This window comes from Quercus robur, chromosome 3 (assembly GCF_932294415.1).
Source record: "Quercus robur chromosome 3, dhQueRobu3.1, whole genome shotgun sequence".
NCBI classification, from domain to species: domain Eukaryota; kingdom Viridiplantae; phylum Streptophyta; class Magnoliopsida; order Fagales; family Fagaceae; genus Quercus; species Quercus robur.
Window position 1 is genome coordinate 6,014,690 of NC_065536.1, and position 19,136 is coordinate 6,033,825.

Below are 19,136 nucleotides of genomic sequence, written 5' to 3' on the forward strand. Positions count from 1 at the left end.
CACATCTCTTCGACTTAGTTGGATTCTACAGATGGCTTCAGCATCCTCTTGCTCAAACATGTTCATAATAAATTTAGACCTCCAAGAATGCAATTCTTGATCAATTAATTCAGCCACACTCACCTCTTGAACCTCATCCTTGACTGGAAACAAAGATGCATTTGTTGGATAATTCGGTATCCATTATCAATTTTTAAATTTAAAGTGGTAAAACTTGTGATAATAGAAAAAGAGAAATGATATTTTATGATCGAGCCATTTTAGAAAGAAAAAAAATCATATTTTATATTTTTTAATTAGTATTTCCCAATATAAACTAATTAATACTTCCTTACTTTTTTTTTTTTTGAGAAACTAATACTTCCTTACTTAAGCCTTAATTATAGAATATATTTTCCATTTTTCGCCTGAATAATAGTGGGTCCGTAGTATATTCCATAATTTTCCTATTAATACGAAAAAAAAAAAAAAAAAACCTGGTTGACGCCACAATCGCAGCGTTGCCATGTTAAGAATCAACAACCAAATTTTTGCATCGAATTCAATTACCACAGCTTGCAAATCTAAGAAACGCAGAGATTGATGCCCATTGCCATCTTCTCTCACTGCCCAAACCTCCTCAGCGACAATTTATGTATGTATGTACAGTTTGTATAAACTCGTTTCTTGCATTGTGTCTTTGCTGCTTGCATCACATCACTGACTGATACTAGGAATCATGTTTCCTTAAATAGATAGAAATCGTGTTTCCTCAAAAATCTAAGACATTAGAATATATTCCACTAGTTTCCAACTCTGAAAAAAAAAAGATAATGTTTTTTGGGATCAAAATATTTGATTTCTAAGTGATCTTTCTCCGATCATAATTTGCCACGCGATCTTAGTCTTATTTCAGTTGTATAACTTGTAAGAGAAAAGATAACGTTTTCACAACAAAGTTGCAATCTTTCTGAACTCTTTTGCAAGCAAATCTCTTCCTTTATAAAGTTTGTAAAACCTCAACAAGCATCACTTTGATGAGTTTGATTCATAACAAAGACATGGCCACCACTCTTCCAAATTCACCACCACCCTCTTCTCTCTTTGCATCCATAGACATGGGCACTAACTCCTTCAAGCTTCTCATAGTTCGTGCCAACCCATCTGGCCAATTCCTCACACTCAACCACCGCAAAGAACCTGTCCTCCTTGGCCTTAACTCAACCCCAACAAACCCTTTTGCTATCTCCAACCAATCCCACCTCCTAGCCCTCCAAACCCTCCAAAACTTCCAAAAACTTTTGCTTTCCCAGCAAGTAATTCCTGAGCACACTCGTTGTGTTGCCACTGCTGCAATACGTGAGGCAACAAATGGGAATGAACTTGTTGAGTGTGTCAAGGAAAAGGTTGGTCTTGAAGTTGAGGTTTTGTCTGGTGAAGAGGAAGCCAGGCTTGTGTACAAGGGTGTGCTTCAGTTTTTGCCACTTGTTTATGAGAAATTGGTGTTGGTTATAGATATTGGAGGTGGGTCCACTGAGTTTGTTGTTGGGAAGGGAGGGAAAGTTTGTTTTGGGGCTTCATTGAAGTTGGGGCATGTGAATTTAAATGAAAAGTTTGTGAAACATGGTGATCATAATGTTGGGGACATGAGGGAGTTTATTAGGTTGGTTATAGAAGAATCTGGGGTGGTTGAGAGAATCAAGGAGTTTGGGGGGGTTGAGATGGTAGTAGGGTGTTCTGGTACAATTCGTGCAGTTGAGAAGGCAGTGTTTTATGGATATGCTAAAAGTGAAATGTTTGAGAATGACAATGTGGTTTTGTTTGAGGAGTGGAAGAGGGATTGGAGGTTTAGTAGAAGGGAATTGAGCGGTGTGGTTGAGAGGTTATGTGATGGGAGGGAGGGAGAGAAGGCAAGGAGAGATAAGTTCTTTAATAGGCGGTCAGAGTTTATTGTGGCTGGGGCTGTGTTGTTGGAGGAGATATTTGAGGTGATTGGGATTGAGGATATGGAGGTTTCTGGGTATGCATTAGGGGAGGGTGTTATTGCTGAGAGTTTGGGTAAGGTGTATGGTGGTTATGATTTGAATGCCAATGTGAGGTGGAGGTCTGTTGTGCAGCTTGCAATGAGGTTTAATAGCAAGAAGAGCATGAGAGTTGCTGCTCAGTGTGCTGGCATTGCAAAGGTGTGCTGAATTTTCTTGTTTTTGTTTCTTTATGAGGTATTTGCTGAAATTTATGTTATACCAGGTATAACGCCTGTTTGGTATTGCTGTATGAAGTAAAACTTTAGTTGTAAGGCTTTTAAGTTGGAGAAGCTTAACTGAAAAGAGCTATAGCATTTTGTGCTTTTGGCAAATTACAGTGAATAGTGCTTTAAAGTTATGGATTTATAAAGCATGAACAGGAAATTGTAGAGCTTTTAACTAAAAGCTCTAAATCTCGTTTTTTTTTTTTTTGGTTGTACTTATTGAACCTAATGAGATTGTGGTGATTACCATGTGTCTTGTACTTATTTTTTTGCACATTAGGATTTGATTTACAATTCAAGAAGTTGAACCTAATGAGATACATAACATTTTTACGGTTTTTCATAGACATTATGATATAGGACTGCTTAAAGACATCCAATGATATTAACTAAATGATTGTCCAGGTGATTTTTGAAGGCTTGAGAGAATGTGAAGAGGTTGCTGCCTCCTTGAATGAAAGGGATCTTGAATACCTTGAAGCTGCCTGTTTGCTTCACAGTGTTGGGCTTTTCATGGGAAAAAAAGGTTACCATAAGCAGACTTATCGAATAATCATGGTATGCCTTTTTGTTCTTTAGTTTCGTGTTCCATGATAGTCTTGCATACATGCAAATGAGAGGCTTTATATGGCTATTGAAGAAATCATATATGCTTTGAGATCTTTGAAAGTTGACAATTTGTCATCTCTAAAACATTTCAGTATCTTGTATTGCATAAATAAAATTATTCTTCTGTTTATTAATCTTTGATCATTTTGATCTTTTCCATAGGATGGTGGTCATCTTCATGGTTATAGTACTGAGGAGGTCAAGGTATGTTGTCCATTTATCACTATTAGTTCTGCTCTGTCCTTAATGATGCATATTTTTAGCGTTCTTTGTGCTACCCCTGGGCCTTGCCTCTGGTGGTTAAGGGTGGATTGGAATTGATATAGATCCATGTTTGTACTCAAACTCAACTCAGTTGAGCCTTAATCCATAAGGAATAAATAGACTCTGTAATGATAATGATTAGTACATCTGCAGTTAATGGCTCTACTCGCAAGACATCACAGAAAGAAATTCCCAAAATCTGATCATGCTTCTTTAATAGCATTCTCTAACGAGGTATCTCACTCTATATATTCAGTTAATTATTGTCATTTTTCCTAGTCCTATGCAGGAAAGAACTGTTTACATTCCTCCCTACCTTTTTCTTCTATTATTTTCAGGTAAAGCAGAAATTTCGATCTCTTTGTGCAATTGTACGAATTTCTGTAGCATTGCAGCAGCATCAATGCATAAACATTCAAGAAATGGTCTTTTCAATTTCACATGAAGGTTTCAAATTGGTATGTGCCAGTCTGAATGTCACCTAGCTAATCATTTAGTTTTGTAGTCTAATGAGAAGTTGCTGGATAATGTATAGCTATTCTATGAAGCTTATGGAATGAGTTTTTTTTCTGCTCTTAGAAAGCATCAATTTGGAACATAAAAAGTGGAGTAAAATAAATCTGGTTATGAATGGGAAGTGAATCGTCACATAAAGCTTATGTTGCAGTTTGTTTTGCTGTTCGTTTTTCTTTTCTTTTCTTTTTTTCTTTTTATGTTTAGTAATAATGCATTATTGAAAGTTAAACAAAAGTGATCCCCAAGTACACAGGAAGTGTACCAAGGATGCAACAAAGTTTCAACTAAAACTACATAAATCTAAAAAATCATCTGAGGTAGAAAAATAATGGCCAGTTAAGGCAGCTGATCAATCAAACATGGATTGTAAAAGATACAATTTTAGCTACACAGACAAACACTCAATCCAATCAAAAGTACGAAGACTCCTCCCCTTCCAAATAATCAACATAACCCAATGAGGCATGGCTCCCCACCCATCAATAGAATGATGGTCACCAAAGTTCCCCTTTCCAGCACCCATCATCACCACCACCCTTTTCTGCATAATTCAATTCACGCTAAAAGACAAAACACCATAGACCAGAGATTGTGTGCAATGTCACAATGAAGCAACATACAGTCGGTGGTCTCCCCACTGTGCTTACACATTCAACACCAATCAACAAGGCATCTATTCTGCTTCTGAAGATTCTGTATGGTAAGAATTTGTCCCCGAACTGCAGGCCATGTGGAAAAAGCTACCTTAGAAGGAATCTTATCCTTCCAAATGGTTTTACACAAAAAATAAGGGGAGTGACCTGTAATAAGAGCTTCATAGTAGGACTTAACCTCAAATAAACCACTCCTAGTAGGGGTCCCAAACATCTAGTCTTCCTTAGCCCTTGTAACTTTAAAGGAATACAGAAGACAAAGAAATGATTGCAAAATCCCAACCTCCCAATTATTAACAGACCTAGTGAACAAAATATCCCATTGAAGAACCCCAGAATTCCAATTCGTATTTTCTGCCATGAACGCCTCCTTATTTCTGGCTATATGGTACAACATCGGAAAAGCATCCTTCGGGATTGTATCTCCACACCATAAGCCGGAAACGAACTCTGAGACCATCACCCAAACCAAACTTGACATACCGTGAAAGCCTCCCCCCCCTTTTTTAATATACTTCCAAAGGGACACACCATATGGTCCCTTAAGCACACAGGAAGTCCAAGCACCCAATATACACCCATACTTCGTAGCCACAACACTTCTCTATAAAAAATTAGTTTCAGTGGCATACCACCAAAGCCAGTTCCCCAAACAATGCATTATTAAAATGTGCAGGCTTCACACAAGGTCTGCTTTTTCTTGGACTACTTGGTGAAATCCATCTTATTACACAAAGTCTGCTTTTTCTTGGACACTGACATTACACTTTATTAGTTCTATATGTGTTATATAGATATAGGTATATCTCGTAAGAATGGGTGAAGGGTAAGGTCATGGGTTCAAAATTCATTGTGTGTGTCTCTAACTTACCAATAAAAAAATTTGGAGTTTTTCATCAGTTATTGAGCCTCCCAAAATTGTGATTTGTCCCTACAACAATATCAAGTATTGTATTGCTCTAGAGTCTAGATAAATCAGGTACGTATGGAAATCCCACTTTCCAAGGACACTTCCCATTAAATGTTAGGGATTCATAATCTTTTCATGTTCAAAAACCATTAATTTCAGGCAAGTAGTTTTTTCTTGTTAAATTTCATTTTGTGATCCTTTGATAGATATACTACCACTCTTGCCTAAATTGACCTTGGTTGATGTAACTGGACTGACTTGGAAATCTTTCAATCTATGATGTGAAGTTGGGCTTTTAAACTTAATTTTTCTTTAAGTACCATATAACAAAGGCAAGTTGTTAACCTGTTTGCATTTGGTCTCACTCACTTTGCATTGTCCTGGGGCACATTTACAGGAAATAGGTGATTCAAAAGATCAAAATTTGCTGCCTACTACTGCACAACCTTTAGCTGTTGACACTGTGGCAGAGTTAGGGAAAGAGTTGGAAAACTTTAAAAAGGTAGATTTTCTTACCTGCTTGCTTGATTATGATTTAATTTTTGGTAGATATTTTCATGAATGTGGGTTAAATTGCAAAGTTTATGTCTTTAACATCTATTTTATATGCATTTAGGTATTTCAGCAAGATTTGTCTGTAGTAGTTCATTCAAGCACTTCGGAATCATAGCAGTAATAGGAAGACTTGCACCGGAGGCAGTATCACTCTATTCTGCTACTACAAATCATACTAACCATTTACTGGGTTCCATTAGGGGTTCCATGCTGTTGCCTTAAAATCAGCAGTATCTGGTATGTAGGACCTATTGTTCTTCACATGATGTATTCTCGTGTAGGATTTAATGATAATTGATAGTTTATCCATTGCTTACAATATTCTAATCTAATAGTACACTGCTCATTGTGATTGATATTGTGATTTGTGCACATTTGAACTATGGAAGGATTGTTGTGTTGCTCAATTAGAATGAACACTCTAAATAGACCCTTGGCAGAAAGATATTGGAAATGAATATTGGTGTCAAATTTACTGCCTTTTGTCCTCATAACACAGTTCAAGTTAAAGAATGCATGAACTTGATAAATGGAAGGTATAATGCATAAATCTTGTGTGAGTAGGTATTTTGCACTTCTCCACGAGGCAGAAAGTTGAACTGCTCTAGTTGTGTTTAATTACCGGAAAAGTAAGATTTTGAGTCTTCTGAAACTTATCTTTCACATTGTCTTGGATTTCAAGGATGGAAACACTCTCCTCAACAGCTGAATTAAGCCAATCATATTGGCATCATTTGAGTGGAGATTTAATAGTGCATGCAGTAAATACATAAGATTTTCTTTTCCTTTATTTGCTCTGCCTCTCTCTCTGCTTATTGCCTTGTACCATCTTACCTAAATAATAGACATAGCATTAGATGGGGAATCAGGATGTTAACCGCACTTAATTGCCAATTGGACAATAATAATCTTTTGATCTTTTGCATACAGTTTCATATTATGATTATCTTATATCTACAGTTTTTTCACTCTTGCATCCTAGTACCACTCAATATGGTCCAGGTCAGGCAAGGAATTTAGTTGGTTTTGTAGTGGAGACTGCTAATAAACTGAAGCTAGTGTTGACCTGAACTATTTGTAATGCCAAGAGCCTTGTAGCTCCACAAGCACTTCCTCGTATTCCTCATGGAGATGTTTAGCATTCCAATCCTCACTCTCCCAACTATTGAATTGTCAGAATGTGCATAACATCTATTGTATCTAAATTCTGCCTCAATTAAAAGCTGCTTGTCTAAGAAGAAGCCTCACTGTGATGTTTGAAATACCATGACTAGGGAAATTGTATTTCAGAGTTGCATCCTTGGCACAACCTTTGAAGGAATCATTGCTTTTTATGTTATTGATAGGGAAAAGCATAAAGGTTATTTGCCAATTTAGTATATTGGTTTTCATTATAATTACTTATAGTGCTTTTGTTTCACTTGTAGATTTCAGAGTTATCCACCTCAAATTATGTTGAAAAATGCACAATATGACAGTTTGGTGCTTCTTAGAAGAAAACTGAAAGGTTCCGATACAGGATATTTGTCAACATCTCATGCATGAGCTGAAATTATTAGGCAGCAGTTGCAATGAGATGAAAAAGGATCATTTTTGTTTAAAATGGATTCATTTCATAGTTCATATTAAATTTTATGAATTTAAAGGTGTACAAACTCTCAAGTCATTGTAAATTTTAAATAACGTGACAGTCTGTACACTATTCGATTTAGAAAATAAAATATGAAATGTGAAATGGATGGAATTGAAAGGATTTTATTCCCCAAGGGATGAAATTGGTACCCATGGAAGGAGAATTGATGTGTATTCTATTGTATTGAGCATAATAATATATATAGTGAGAGGTCTATGTATATGGACATAGAATCTTGGGATTGCTAGAACTCAACTAGTATTTACTAACACTAGAGTACAATGGGTTTAAGCCCACATGTGGACTTGGGCCAATATAACTATGAGATGTACAATCAAACAGTAACCAAAAGCCCCATTCTCTCTCTTTTTGTTTCTTAGAAATTTCTTTCTTGCCATATGTTGATGTGGGCAGATTTTAAAGGTCACTAAGCATTATTTACAATTGAATTTAATGAAAAAGTAGCACATAGTTGTTTTAGATTCTATTCCCATCTTGAGCAATGTTTGACTGTTCACGAACATGGTGCACCTAGATAGATATGTGGAAGGAGCTGGTATCTCATGCGTCAAGCGCATGAGACCAGTCTCTTACAATCAAACAGTAACCAAAAGCCCCATTCTCTCTCTTTTTGTTTCTTAGAAATTTCTTTCTTGCCATATGTTGATGTGGGCATATTTTAAAGGTCACTAAGCATCATTTACAATTGAATTTAATGAAAAAGTAGCACATAGTTGTTTTAGATTCTATTCCCATCCTGAGCAATATTTGACTGTTCACGAACATGGTGCACCTTGATAGATATGTGGAAGGAGTTGGTATCTCATGTGTAAGGCGCATGAGACCAGCCTCTTACAAGTAGGTGGACCCCACATGGAAGGAGCTGGTATCTTATGCGCCTGGTGCATGAGAGATTTTTCTATGTAAAAGGAGCTGGTATCTCATGCGCCAGCACATAAGACCAGCCAATTTTGATGGACATAGATGGACATAATTGGTGGTGTTTGACATTTAGACAAAGTGGATAAGTGTTATCTAATTTTGGCAATTTATAGGAACATAGCTTAAAAGAAGTGATACTGTGACAGGCCATTGATGACAGATATTTTGAATTATTTAGGCCAAATTTTAAATCATATTTCAAACCTAAGCTTACCCATTATTTTGTACATTATCAACAATCCAATAATTTATAAATGGTTGACAATGTCAATGTCATTTCTTCCCCATCAACCTCATCTACAGTAGTACTTTGGATATTCTTCTAAAATGAAGGTACTGATGCTATTTTGTTTCTAGTATGCAAAACTTTCTTTCTTTCTTTTAAATATGAAAATTTCTTCTGGGTCTAAAGCCAAACTGTCTTTGTGTGCCATATCAACAAATGTTATCTTTTATGCCCTTAAATTAACCAAAAAAAAATGAGACCAAGCACAATGTAAATTATCATTGCTTTTTCTAGTACATGCAATTATCAATTTCAGATGTTTTTGTTTCTTCTAGTCTCTTGTCAAGGGCATGGAAGATCATTGTTAATCAAACTCATGCGCATGGAGATAAATGTGTGTAATGACCATCTTGGGCCTCCAACTGTGAATGGCCTCTATACCCATAATCCATAATGACCTGCTACACAAATTGAGTTTGTAATCCCTGAGTTTCTACTTTCTAAAATGAACAAATAACTCAACAATAAATCTGTGGGGGTAAAATTCGCCAGTCAACGTTGGGCCATAGTACTTGTACTAAGCCCAACCACAATAAGAAGCAAAGACACGGGCAGAGGACCCCCCAGCCCAATCATGTTGGGCCGGGCTTGCTTAGGGGCGTCCGAGGAGGAGTACCTCCTCGGACGCACCAAATGGGAGTCTGATTCACACCCTTTACCTGGTGAAAGGTCATCCAAAATCAAGGAAGAATGCAGGACGTTCGGGGGGGGGGGGGGGGGCAACCACAACTGCCGCATTAAATGCAAGGAAGCTACTTTTCCAGCCGCATTAATGTGGAAAGGACAGGAGAACAGAATTATCTTGGCCAGTGCAACTCACAGAAAAGAAGGAGGATGTCCTATGGGACAGGCACTCAAGTAGAGGCCCAGATGATTAACAAGTGTAGGGTCATTATCGTAGGAAGGATGCTATATAAGAGAAGAAAATCCCCATGGCCAAGAGATCGAGAGAGAGAGAGGAAGAAAAGGAGAGAGAAAGAAAAAAGGAGTTGGAGGAACAGAGCATAAGATGCAGCCCCACGGACTGTTATCCTAGGAAGCTTAAAGGAATATCCCCACGTCCATATGGTTGCATGGCTTGCTTATAACTACGTTCACGCTGTCAAGACCTAGTTCTGTAACCTACTCTCTATAAATTCATTGTTAAGGGACTTTTGGGCCAGAATCGCTTGCCTATTGGGCCTGAGCCCCAAAAACCCCCCTACAAAATCCATCACAAAAATTTTCACTTTTTTTTGTGTGTAAAGTCTGAAGTTTTAATGTGGGATTGACATAATAAAAATATTATCAGTAATGGTTTCTATAAAATGATATCGTTTCAATTACAATTTAAAGCATCAACTATTTTTTAAAAATCATTTGGACATTTTTTTTCTCTCTAGCATTATTCATTACCCTATGACTCAAAAATAAATAAATAAATAAATAAAGAGGGAAGAAAGAGAAATCTAAGTGAACATATAAATAAAATTTACTTAAATATGTACTTAAATAATAAATAGCAACTATGTCATTGATGTGATAAAGTTGCCTTCTTTATTTATGAACGTGATAAAGTTGCCTATACAAAATGCATTATTACTCATGCATATACTTCACCGTTTAGCTAGCTCAAGTATACCACTGCACACTCTTGAAGCGATGGTCACTCCACAAGTATAAGTGTTTATGGGGTGTGGGGGTAAGAGCCGATGTTCAAGTCTCTAGGAGGGAGTTTTACACACATATATACTTAGATTAGATTAGAGTAGAATTTCTATCTTATATCAAAAAAGCTAAGCTCAAGTATAGAGTATAAATTATTGGTGCCTGATGTTGTAGAAAGTAGATAAGTGTTACCTATTTTTGGCAACACATAGCATAAAAGAAGGGAAAATCTCTTATGTGTGGGGTCCACCTGCTTGTGAGAGGTTCGTCTCATGCACCTAGCGCATGAGATACCAACTCATAAAAGAATTTTCAACTTGACAAGCTATCAATGATTGATGCTTTGTGTATAGTGGGTCAAATCTTTAGTAACGGTTTCAAATCTAATCTTACTCATCCTCATCGTTTTGGTCCCTTAGCATTTGGCACCTATCCCAAAATTATAAGAATAATGTTTGATACAAATAGTTTTACAAGTTATAATTGGAATAACATTATATTTATTTTTTAAAAATAATATATAAACATATTATCGATGTTACGGCAAAATTTAAATACAGTATTTAAGTGTTGTTTCTTAATTTCCTCTCTTAAAATACAGCCATGTGGCCTTTTTTCATGAGATGAAAGTGTATTTTTAATTAAGTACAACTACATGACTGAATTTTTAAAAAAGAATCTAAGGAACAGCACATAAGTATTATACTTAAGTTATGTTCTACAACATATTATCTTAAGTTCTCGATTTTATGAAGAAAAAATTATATCATTGATTTATTATTATTATTTTGATGAAATATTATTATTATTATAGATCATAGAGATAGACTTATTGAATTTATAAATGGTTTACAATGTCATTGTCTCCCCACATCACCTCATGTACATAAAAAAAAAAATTAATATATAATATGTTTCCATCTTAAAATACATCTATGTGGTTTTTTTTTCATGAAATGAAAGTGTATTTTTAATTAAGTACAACTACATAACTAAATTTTAAGAAGAGAATCTAAGGAATAACACATAAGTATTGTACTTAAGTTATGGTCTGCAACATATTATCTTAAATTCTCAATTTTATGGAAAAAAAAAGTGAAAAAATTATATCATTGATTTATTATTATTGTAGGGATATTGGGCCCAAAAGCTCACTATCTATGTATACAATGGGCTTGGGGCCCAATCTGAGGACGTAACATTGTCTGAGGAGGAGTAGACATAGTTAGGGGAGTCCGTGTTAGTAATTGAGGAAGTCAGTTTTGGTCATAGGGGCCCGAGAGGGTAGGCCGATGATGAATACCTCCTCGGCTAATCAAAGCCGAAGTCAAAAGAGCCGGTCTGGCATCAGGGGAGCACTCCTGGAAAGTTCTGTTATCACAGGAATGCAGGACAGGGAGGAATCCAGAAATATCTAAGGAGAAAGCTGCTACCACCGCATTGAATGCTCTGCAGCTAACTTTCTGGTTGCATTAATGTAGAGAAGACCCCTGAACAGTACTGCATTAGCTACCCCAACGCACAGAGGCTTGAGAGAGTGTTCAATGGGACAAACACTCGGGTAGAAACTTGGATGGTCAACAAGTGGAAGGCCAAGATCAACTAAAGAGAGCTATATAATGGAAGAGACCCTTCACGAAGGAGGGATCAAGAAACTAGGAGAAAAACACTGTAGCATCAAGAACTGATTTTGTAATCAAACCTGAAAAAAATATATAAGAACTGATCTCTTCGGACAGTGTCGAGAATGATTTTCTTTAGTATAAACTTGTCTATTTTCATTCCCTTGTGATCTAAACTTATTTAAGTGATTGTCTGATTCATTAAGGCTTAGTTTTTCCAACCCACTATCTACAAATTCATTTTTTTGACCTAAGTCCACCCATTTTTTGGATTAGAAACTCAAATCTAGTCCTTACAATTATTTTGATGAAAGATTATTATCTTTTTTATTATTATTATTATTATTATTATTATTATTTTAGATCATAGAGATAGACTTATAGAATTTATAAATGGTTTACAATGTCCCATCCCCAAAATCAACTCATGTACATCAAAAATAATTTAATATACAATATGTTTCCATCTTCAGTCCTAATCAAAGCCTTCTTTTTTGTAACCAAAGTACTTTTCGAAATTCTTTCTCAATGTAAGGTACTGGTGCTGTTTTTGTCTCAGTTCTGCAAAACTTTCTTCCTTTTCCTTTTTTGAAGTTGTTTTCTTTGAGTTTGGGCCCAAACTGTCTTTATGTGTCACATACATTTTATGGGGTTTATCAAAATCTTACTCACGCGTCTTTTCATTAGATACATTTCGCATCCAAAATGTACAATATATGGATTTGCAGATGCAATTAAGATATGGGCAATATTGCGCATGCACCTGGTTTCCAAGAAGCTTGTACTAAAATTCTAAAACTAAATGCAATATTGGTAAACTCAACCAAGTTGATTAAAGAAAAACACTGGTCCAAAAGTGATTATGGCTATTTGGTTGTAGGGTTTCGAGAAGTTATTATTATTTTATAGAGTTTTATTAATGTATGTTTTAGGGTATATATTAGTAAATTATTTAGAAAATATATTATGAAAAAATAATGAAAAAATGATTTACTTTTTTGAAAAAAATTTCAATTTTTTATAATTTTTTTTTCAAAAATAGATGATTAACAGCATACATTAACTAGACATTTTTATATATACATATTGTAAGAAGTAGATAAGGGAGAATTGGCCATTACCCTGCCTAAAAAATCAATTGTTTGAATTATATAATCCCTCTCTTAATATTATGCTTTGTTTTTTTTTTTTTTTTTTCCCTTTCTCTCTCTTTTAGTATCTTCTTTCAAAATTCCTTAAAGAAATAAGAAATTCCTGCTTCATTAAGAGTTTAATTAAAAAGAAAAAAAATTATACAACATAAACAAATTATTATTACCTTTCAAAAGTGAGAGGAAAAAAAATGATAATAGGAGTTCAAATTCATTATGTAATTATTTATACTTCTTCATAAACTTTAGTGTGTAAGCAAAAAAAGAGAAATAATTATAAAATAAATCAATAATATGTTCAAATTAAAATCTAAAATTTTAAGTACATAAATGTTTGTATTATAATTTTAAGATTTTTACAGATTTCAAATGAGTTATATTAACCAAAAATAACATCAATTTGCATCAATTACATTTGACGTCTATCTAGCTACTAAAAATCATTTTATATGAATAATAAGTAAATTTTAACTATGAAAAAAAACTACAAAATGACTTACTCATGTGTAAAAACAATCTCTAATAACAAATAGATACATTACAATGAAACGGTATTTTTTTATAGGATTTTTGCGTTAAAATATCATCTTATATTTATATGAATGGTTGTTTATTGTTTAAATTAGTTTGCACTTTGCATGCACTCGCACTCACTTGTTTGCACTTATGTACGTAGGTGTAGCATGTGCAAGTACATATACTAAATATATATATATGTTAATTATAAATTTTGTTTCCTTAAAACCAAAATCTAATTCCGGCGCCGTTAAAGTGAGTTATGCATTTTCTTTGTGCATATAATATATAGAGTAAAGTTAATTAGGAATACATGCAATTTTATTAAAGTGTTAAGTTATGATTAATATAATATCATTTTCACATAAAATTATACTAAAATATTAATGACATTACTATTAAAAAAATATTAATGACATTATATCTATTAGGCACCAGCACCATTATATAATAGGTTGAAGTAGAAAATGGAAAATTGTAAAAATTTGGTATTGTAATGAATTTTATTAACGTATGCTCTAAGAGCGCATAATAGTAAATCATTTTAAAAAAAAAATTATGAAAAAAAAATATTAACTTTTTTTACAATTTTTTTAATTTTTCATGAAATTTTTTCAAAAATAAATGATTTATGCACATTAACCAGACCGTTGTAAAATTTGTACATAATGTTCTTTTCCAAGTGAAAGTGTGAACCACGAGGGCACTGCATTGGGTTGTGATGTTTTACCCAAGTAAAATGATATCAACGCATGAAAATGACAATTCACACAGTTTGATTACTGTTCTTTAATTTGTACTTTTCAGAAGGAATCTGTGGATCAATGTGTTCAATCATCATCAATTCTGATCGTTTTTTTTTTTCAATTTTCTTTCTCTATTTTTTTTTGGGAATGATTGACCAATTACGCTAAAAAAATTTGATGTGATGGAGATGAGACCACATATGATGACTACATGTTCATATAAACCCCTATTCCTATCAATCATCAAACTTCAAAATCTACTGATAAAGCCATAAAGTATGAACAGGATGAACAGGATGTGAAATAACATTATATGAATCTCTTTCTCTCTTTTTTAGGGAATGAGGACATTGAGGGGGCCGGTCGAACCTAATAGGCATAGGTGCCAAATGCCAATCTGTTGGCCATACAAGAGACATTTTGTTTATTCTAAAGTATTGTTCTAAAATTTTAGCTATTACTCTAAAATTTAACTTTATTTATAACTAAAATATGTATAAATAAACTTCATATAAAATATGTAATGGAGTTTTGACTATAAATTTGGTTGTAGTTAATAGTTACAACACCAATTAAAAAATTTAACATAACTTTATATTGTGAAAATCGAACTGTTGAATTGCGTGTACTTTTTATTTTTAATTTGTGTCAAATTTCATATTAATTGGATATTATTTATTATTCGATTTATAAACTTATTTTTTATGTATGATTTTAGAATACGAAAACTTGAAATTTAAATATTTAATTGATAGCATAGTTATTGATCTTTAATCTTTTAAAAATTTTGCAAGCATGTAGACTATAAGAAAAAAATATAATCTAATGGTGGATTTATCAAAATCACATCTAATAAAAATATATTGAGTTGAATTGTAGTCATTAGTTATAAGCTTGGTTGTAGACAAACTTTATCCTGAAATATGTACTAATAAACTTCCTCTAAATATAAATGCGATTGGAACTATATCAACATAATAAATAAACTTCTTAATTTTCTTACTTGGTTAAAAAAAAAAAAAAAAAACTTCTTAACTACTTTTTGCTTTGCAATATGATTGGTATTTTTAGTGGAGTTTCTGTTGTGCATTTGTATTAGAACTCTATTGCATCTTCCTTGTATGAGTATGTGTTTTTAAAATGGGGGTTAATTGTATCATTTTTCTTAAAAGTATGTTGTGTGTAGTATAACTTGTCTCACTTTTTCTTAGAAGTTACCATGGCTTTTGAATAAAATTTTTGATGTGCTTTTATGCTAAAATATTGAACTAATGACATCCAATAAGATTTGATTTTTTTTTCTATGGATATAATACAATTCAAACATATGACATTTAATTTTTTTAAACAATAAAATAGTTGGGGAATGAGAAATTTAAAATTTTGAAACCTAACCGTTTTTGTTGAATATATAATAATGTTCACTTTACAACAATTGTTGTCTACTATTTTAAGCAAAAAAATATATCAATGTTTATGGTGAATCAAAAATTGGGCTATCTCCAATTCGTCCATAGTATTGTCCAAGTTTAGAAAGGTTGTCCCAATACGAGAAGGTCGTCCAAATGTAAAAAGGTCATCCAGCATGAAAGCAACTAGACGACCTCCCAACACTTAGAAATTCTTCAGGTAAACTTATGTTCAAAAGCTTATAATTCGGACCACATTCTACTATTTTAAAGTATGAGCAAAATCTTTATTCATCGCTTTAATTTCCCACTAAGTTTCTAACTTCCATATCAGTTGTAGAAGTTAAGTTTGAACCTTCTAACTTCCATCCACATTGAGGAAGTTACTAAACAAGTAACCACTCCAAAACTCACTATAAAATGACTCATCTATGTCAAATGAAGGTAAGTTTTCACCACTCCTAAAGTTGGAATTCTTGAGTTCTAGAGAGAAAACTAACTTAAGCATCGGAGGGTTTTTGGCCGGTTCACCCTGGTCACCTTTGATCTTGTGTTTCTTTCTTTTCAGGCCTTCCAAGCAACCACTAGCACATTGAAACTCGAAGCATTCAGTCTATTGATTTTCTGTGCATCATCAAATGTCATTACCAATTTATTATCAATCATCTATATATACATATAAAACCGAAACTTTTGAAGGTACCATAATTTTCCACATCAGCATTTTTTTTTTTAATTTTTAAATCTAATTTATTTCTTTTTATTAAATATATATACTCCCCTTTCTCAAACCAAATACCCTAACCCGATATTCTGAAACCAAAACCCAGACCACCGTCGGTCCTCCTCTCCCACAACTCAATGACTCCACCTTCTCCAGCCGGCAAAGATAAAGAACAGAGTCCTGCAAGAACAGAGTCCTGCCTTCAATATATACATATAAAACCGAAGCTTTTGAAGGTACCATAATTTTCCACATCAGCATTTTTTTTTTAATTTTTAAATCTAATTTATTTCTTTTTATTAAATATATATACTCCCCTTTCTCAAACCAAATACCCTAACCCGATATTCTGAAACCAAAACCCAGACCACCGTCGGTCCTCCTCTCCCACAACTCAATGACTCCACCTTCTCCAGCCGGCAAAGATAAAGAACAGAGTCCTGCAAGAACAGAGTCCTGCCTTCACTAGCCTGCCACCATCGGTCAGCCGGCAAAACCACTACTGGTAAAACTAATTTCTTGCGTTTTCCCCTTTTAGTTGTAATACTTGGGATTTTCTTTCTTAATCTTCTTCTCCTTCTAAGTGAGTTTTTTTGTGTAATTTGGGTGGCTCAATTTTTTTTTTCCTTCCCTTTGATGTTCACACTGTCACGCTACCGTATTGTGCTTTTTCCTGAGACTTCGTAAGGGTGCGGAGAGAGTTTAGAAGGCTGTCACCACCAGTCTACCGCCACTATCAGATGGCTGGAACTGCTGCAGGTAAAGTTTTTTTCTTGTCCCTTTATTGAGCGTTAAATGTGATTTAGGTTTGGGTATTGTGGGTGTATTGGTTTTGATATAGGAATTTTGTATTTTAAGTTGAGGCTGTTTTCCTTCTCATTTGTGGTTCAGATTTTCTGCTTCACTCTCCATAGAATTTTGACTACCCAATTGAAGATTTTCATCAATTTTGTTTCATGGTCGACTTTTTGTTTTTGTTTTTCCCTCTATTAGAGGAAGGTTTTTGCTTTGAATGATGTTGGATTAATCTGGATGAACTATGGACTTTGAATTTCCTCTTTAATCTATATGATTTCTTCTTTATATGTTTTTTACTTGCTGTACTTATTAATTCATATAAGAAGATGTAGTTTATGCCTTATGGTTACAGATATCAATATGATTCTTTTGCACGGCTTTATTATAGCTTTGAGATGGCTCTTTGCATGAGGAACTGTTACATTAATGGAACTAAATGAAGGTATTTTTGTTGGAACAAATGGAGTTTAACCAATCTATTTTTATTTATTTATTTATTTTGGTAGGTAAAGATAAATTCTGATGATGGGTTTCATTGGTAATAAAAAGAGATATTTGGATGACCAGTTTGAAGTTTGAAGATTTCAAGAATTGCAAGATGACAACATGTAAATTTTGTGGGCAAAGGTTGCTGGCCAAATCTGGTGTGGCATTGGGTTACATTCATAAGGTAACCTTCTTTGAGATAAGACTATTTGGTGGAGTTATGAATTTTGGTTATGCTTCTCTGCATAATGCAAGACAGTGTCACTGCTCATTCACTAAGTAATATTCCCCTAATATGAAACTATTTTTTAAATTACAACTGGAGAGATGTAAATCAATTTTGAACTTATAAATCTATTCCTATTCAAGAATAATAGAATCATAAAGTATAGTGATGATCTTTTTTTTTTTCTTTTTTCTTTTTTAAATAGTAATTCATTTAAGCTTAAACATTATTTGCTGGGACTACGGCTTCACAATGCTGAAATTGTCAATTTGAAATAAGCAGATTTATTACACCATAAGAAGCTATACTTGGTTCTTGATATAGATCATATGCTACAGAAGAAGAATATTTAAAATAAAAAACAGATTTTCAAGGTATTTCTGTTACCTTTATATTTTATTGTACTTTGGCAGTGTGCTTAGCATTTTGTATATCTTTGTTTTCAGGTATCATGGTGACATTCCATCTTTGTTTGTATGATCATCTCTAAAAGGGTCTTGATATCTTGATGATGCAGAAGATGTAGATACATCTGTGTTCAGCTGAATATCTCTGCTTAACCAATTTATTTTCACTTTAATATGATAATATTTGTTACACATAATACTTTTGATCTTATTGTTTTACCCACTAAAAGAAGAGGAAGTTCTTTCAACATTAAGAGTCCTCTTATTTGTAGGGAAGAGAGTCAGATTACGGAAATGGGCAATTTCATCATTATTTGAAGTATGTTGTAGTTTCATTCTCAAAGGTTCTTGCTACGTCATATTGAACTGGACTTGTTTGTGTTTTGAAATTAACTTGAACTCTTATAAAAAAGACATGGTTTTGTATCTACTCTGTGTGAAACACCATAAAGAAGTAAACTTTAACTTTTTAGCTTTAAATTATAAACTTTTTTTATTCACTTTGGTTTCTCTTTAGTCAAACTGGGAAGGGTGAAGGAAAATTAAAAAACAAAAAACAAAAACTTGCTTATGGATTTTATGAGATGCATATGTGTTGATTGTGACTTTTATATTGTAGAATGATGAATAGAATTGAGAAGTAAATATGACATTGTTTAGGAGCCACTTGAAATAGTGAAGAAGCCTAAAGGTTGATTCTAATGTTGCTGCACTTTTATTCAAAAGTTATGTAGACGTGTTTATGCATTAATATGTGATGCATCTTTTTGGCAAATTTTACATATTTGAGGTTCTTTGGTAAACAATTT

The 19,136-nt window shown here is 33.6% G+C and overlaps 1 protein-coding gene and 1 long non-coding RNA gene across 3 annotated transcripts; both read left to right on the plus strand.

Moving 5' to 3' along the window:
• The first annotated feature begins 477 nt into the window (after nt 1-477).
• Nucleotides 478-7,617, plus strand: LOC126716838 (uncharacterized). The gene is made up of 8 exons (XM_050417836.1): nt 478-2,162; nt 2,633-2,785; nt 2,999-3,040; nt 3,254-3,334; nt 3,439-3,558; nt 5,577-5,681; nt 5,796-5,971; nt 7,162-7,617. The coding sequence occupies exons 1-7, from the start codon at nt 1,017-1,019 to the stop codon at nt 5,847-5,849; spliced, it is 1,701 nt and encodes a 566-aa protein (XP_050273793.1). The 5' UTR covers nt 478-1,016; the 3' UTR covers nt 5,850-5,971; nt 7,162-7,617.
• A 9,181-nt stretch (nt 7,618-16,798) lies between these two features.
• Nucleotides 16,799-18,693, plus strand: LOC126720029 (uncharacterized). 2 transcript variants are annotated; one of them, XR_007653207.1, is made up of 4 exons: nt 16,799-16,915; nt 17,099-17,169; nt 17,715-17,878; nt 18,367-18,693. It is a non-coding gene; the product is annotated as an uncharacterized LOC126720029 (long non-coding RNA). The 2 variants fall into 2 exon arrangements; XR_007653206.1 differs by lacking the exon at nt 16,799-16,915 and having other exon boundaries at nt 17,023-17,169.
• Nucleotides 18,694-19,136: the final 443 nt, after the last annotated feature.

Bases quoted from the DNA above. Each gene is read 5' to 3' on its own strand.
- LOC126716838 (XM_050417836.1), top strand. From the start codon at position 1,017: ATGAGTTTGATTCATAACAAAGACATGGCCACCACTCTTCCAAATTCA. The intron at 2,163-2,632 runs GTGTGCTGAATT...ATGATTGTCCAG, and splicing joins AGTGTGCTGGCATTGCAAAG to GTGATTTTTGAAGGCTTGAG. The intron at 5,682-5,795 runs GTAGATTTTCTT...ATATGCATTTAG, and splicing joins AGTTGGAAAACTTTAAAAAG to GTATTTCAGCAAGATTTGTC.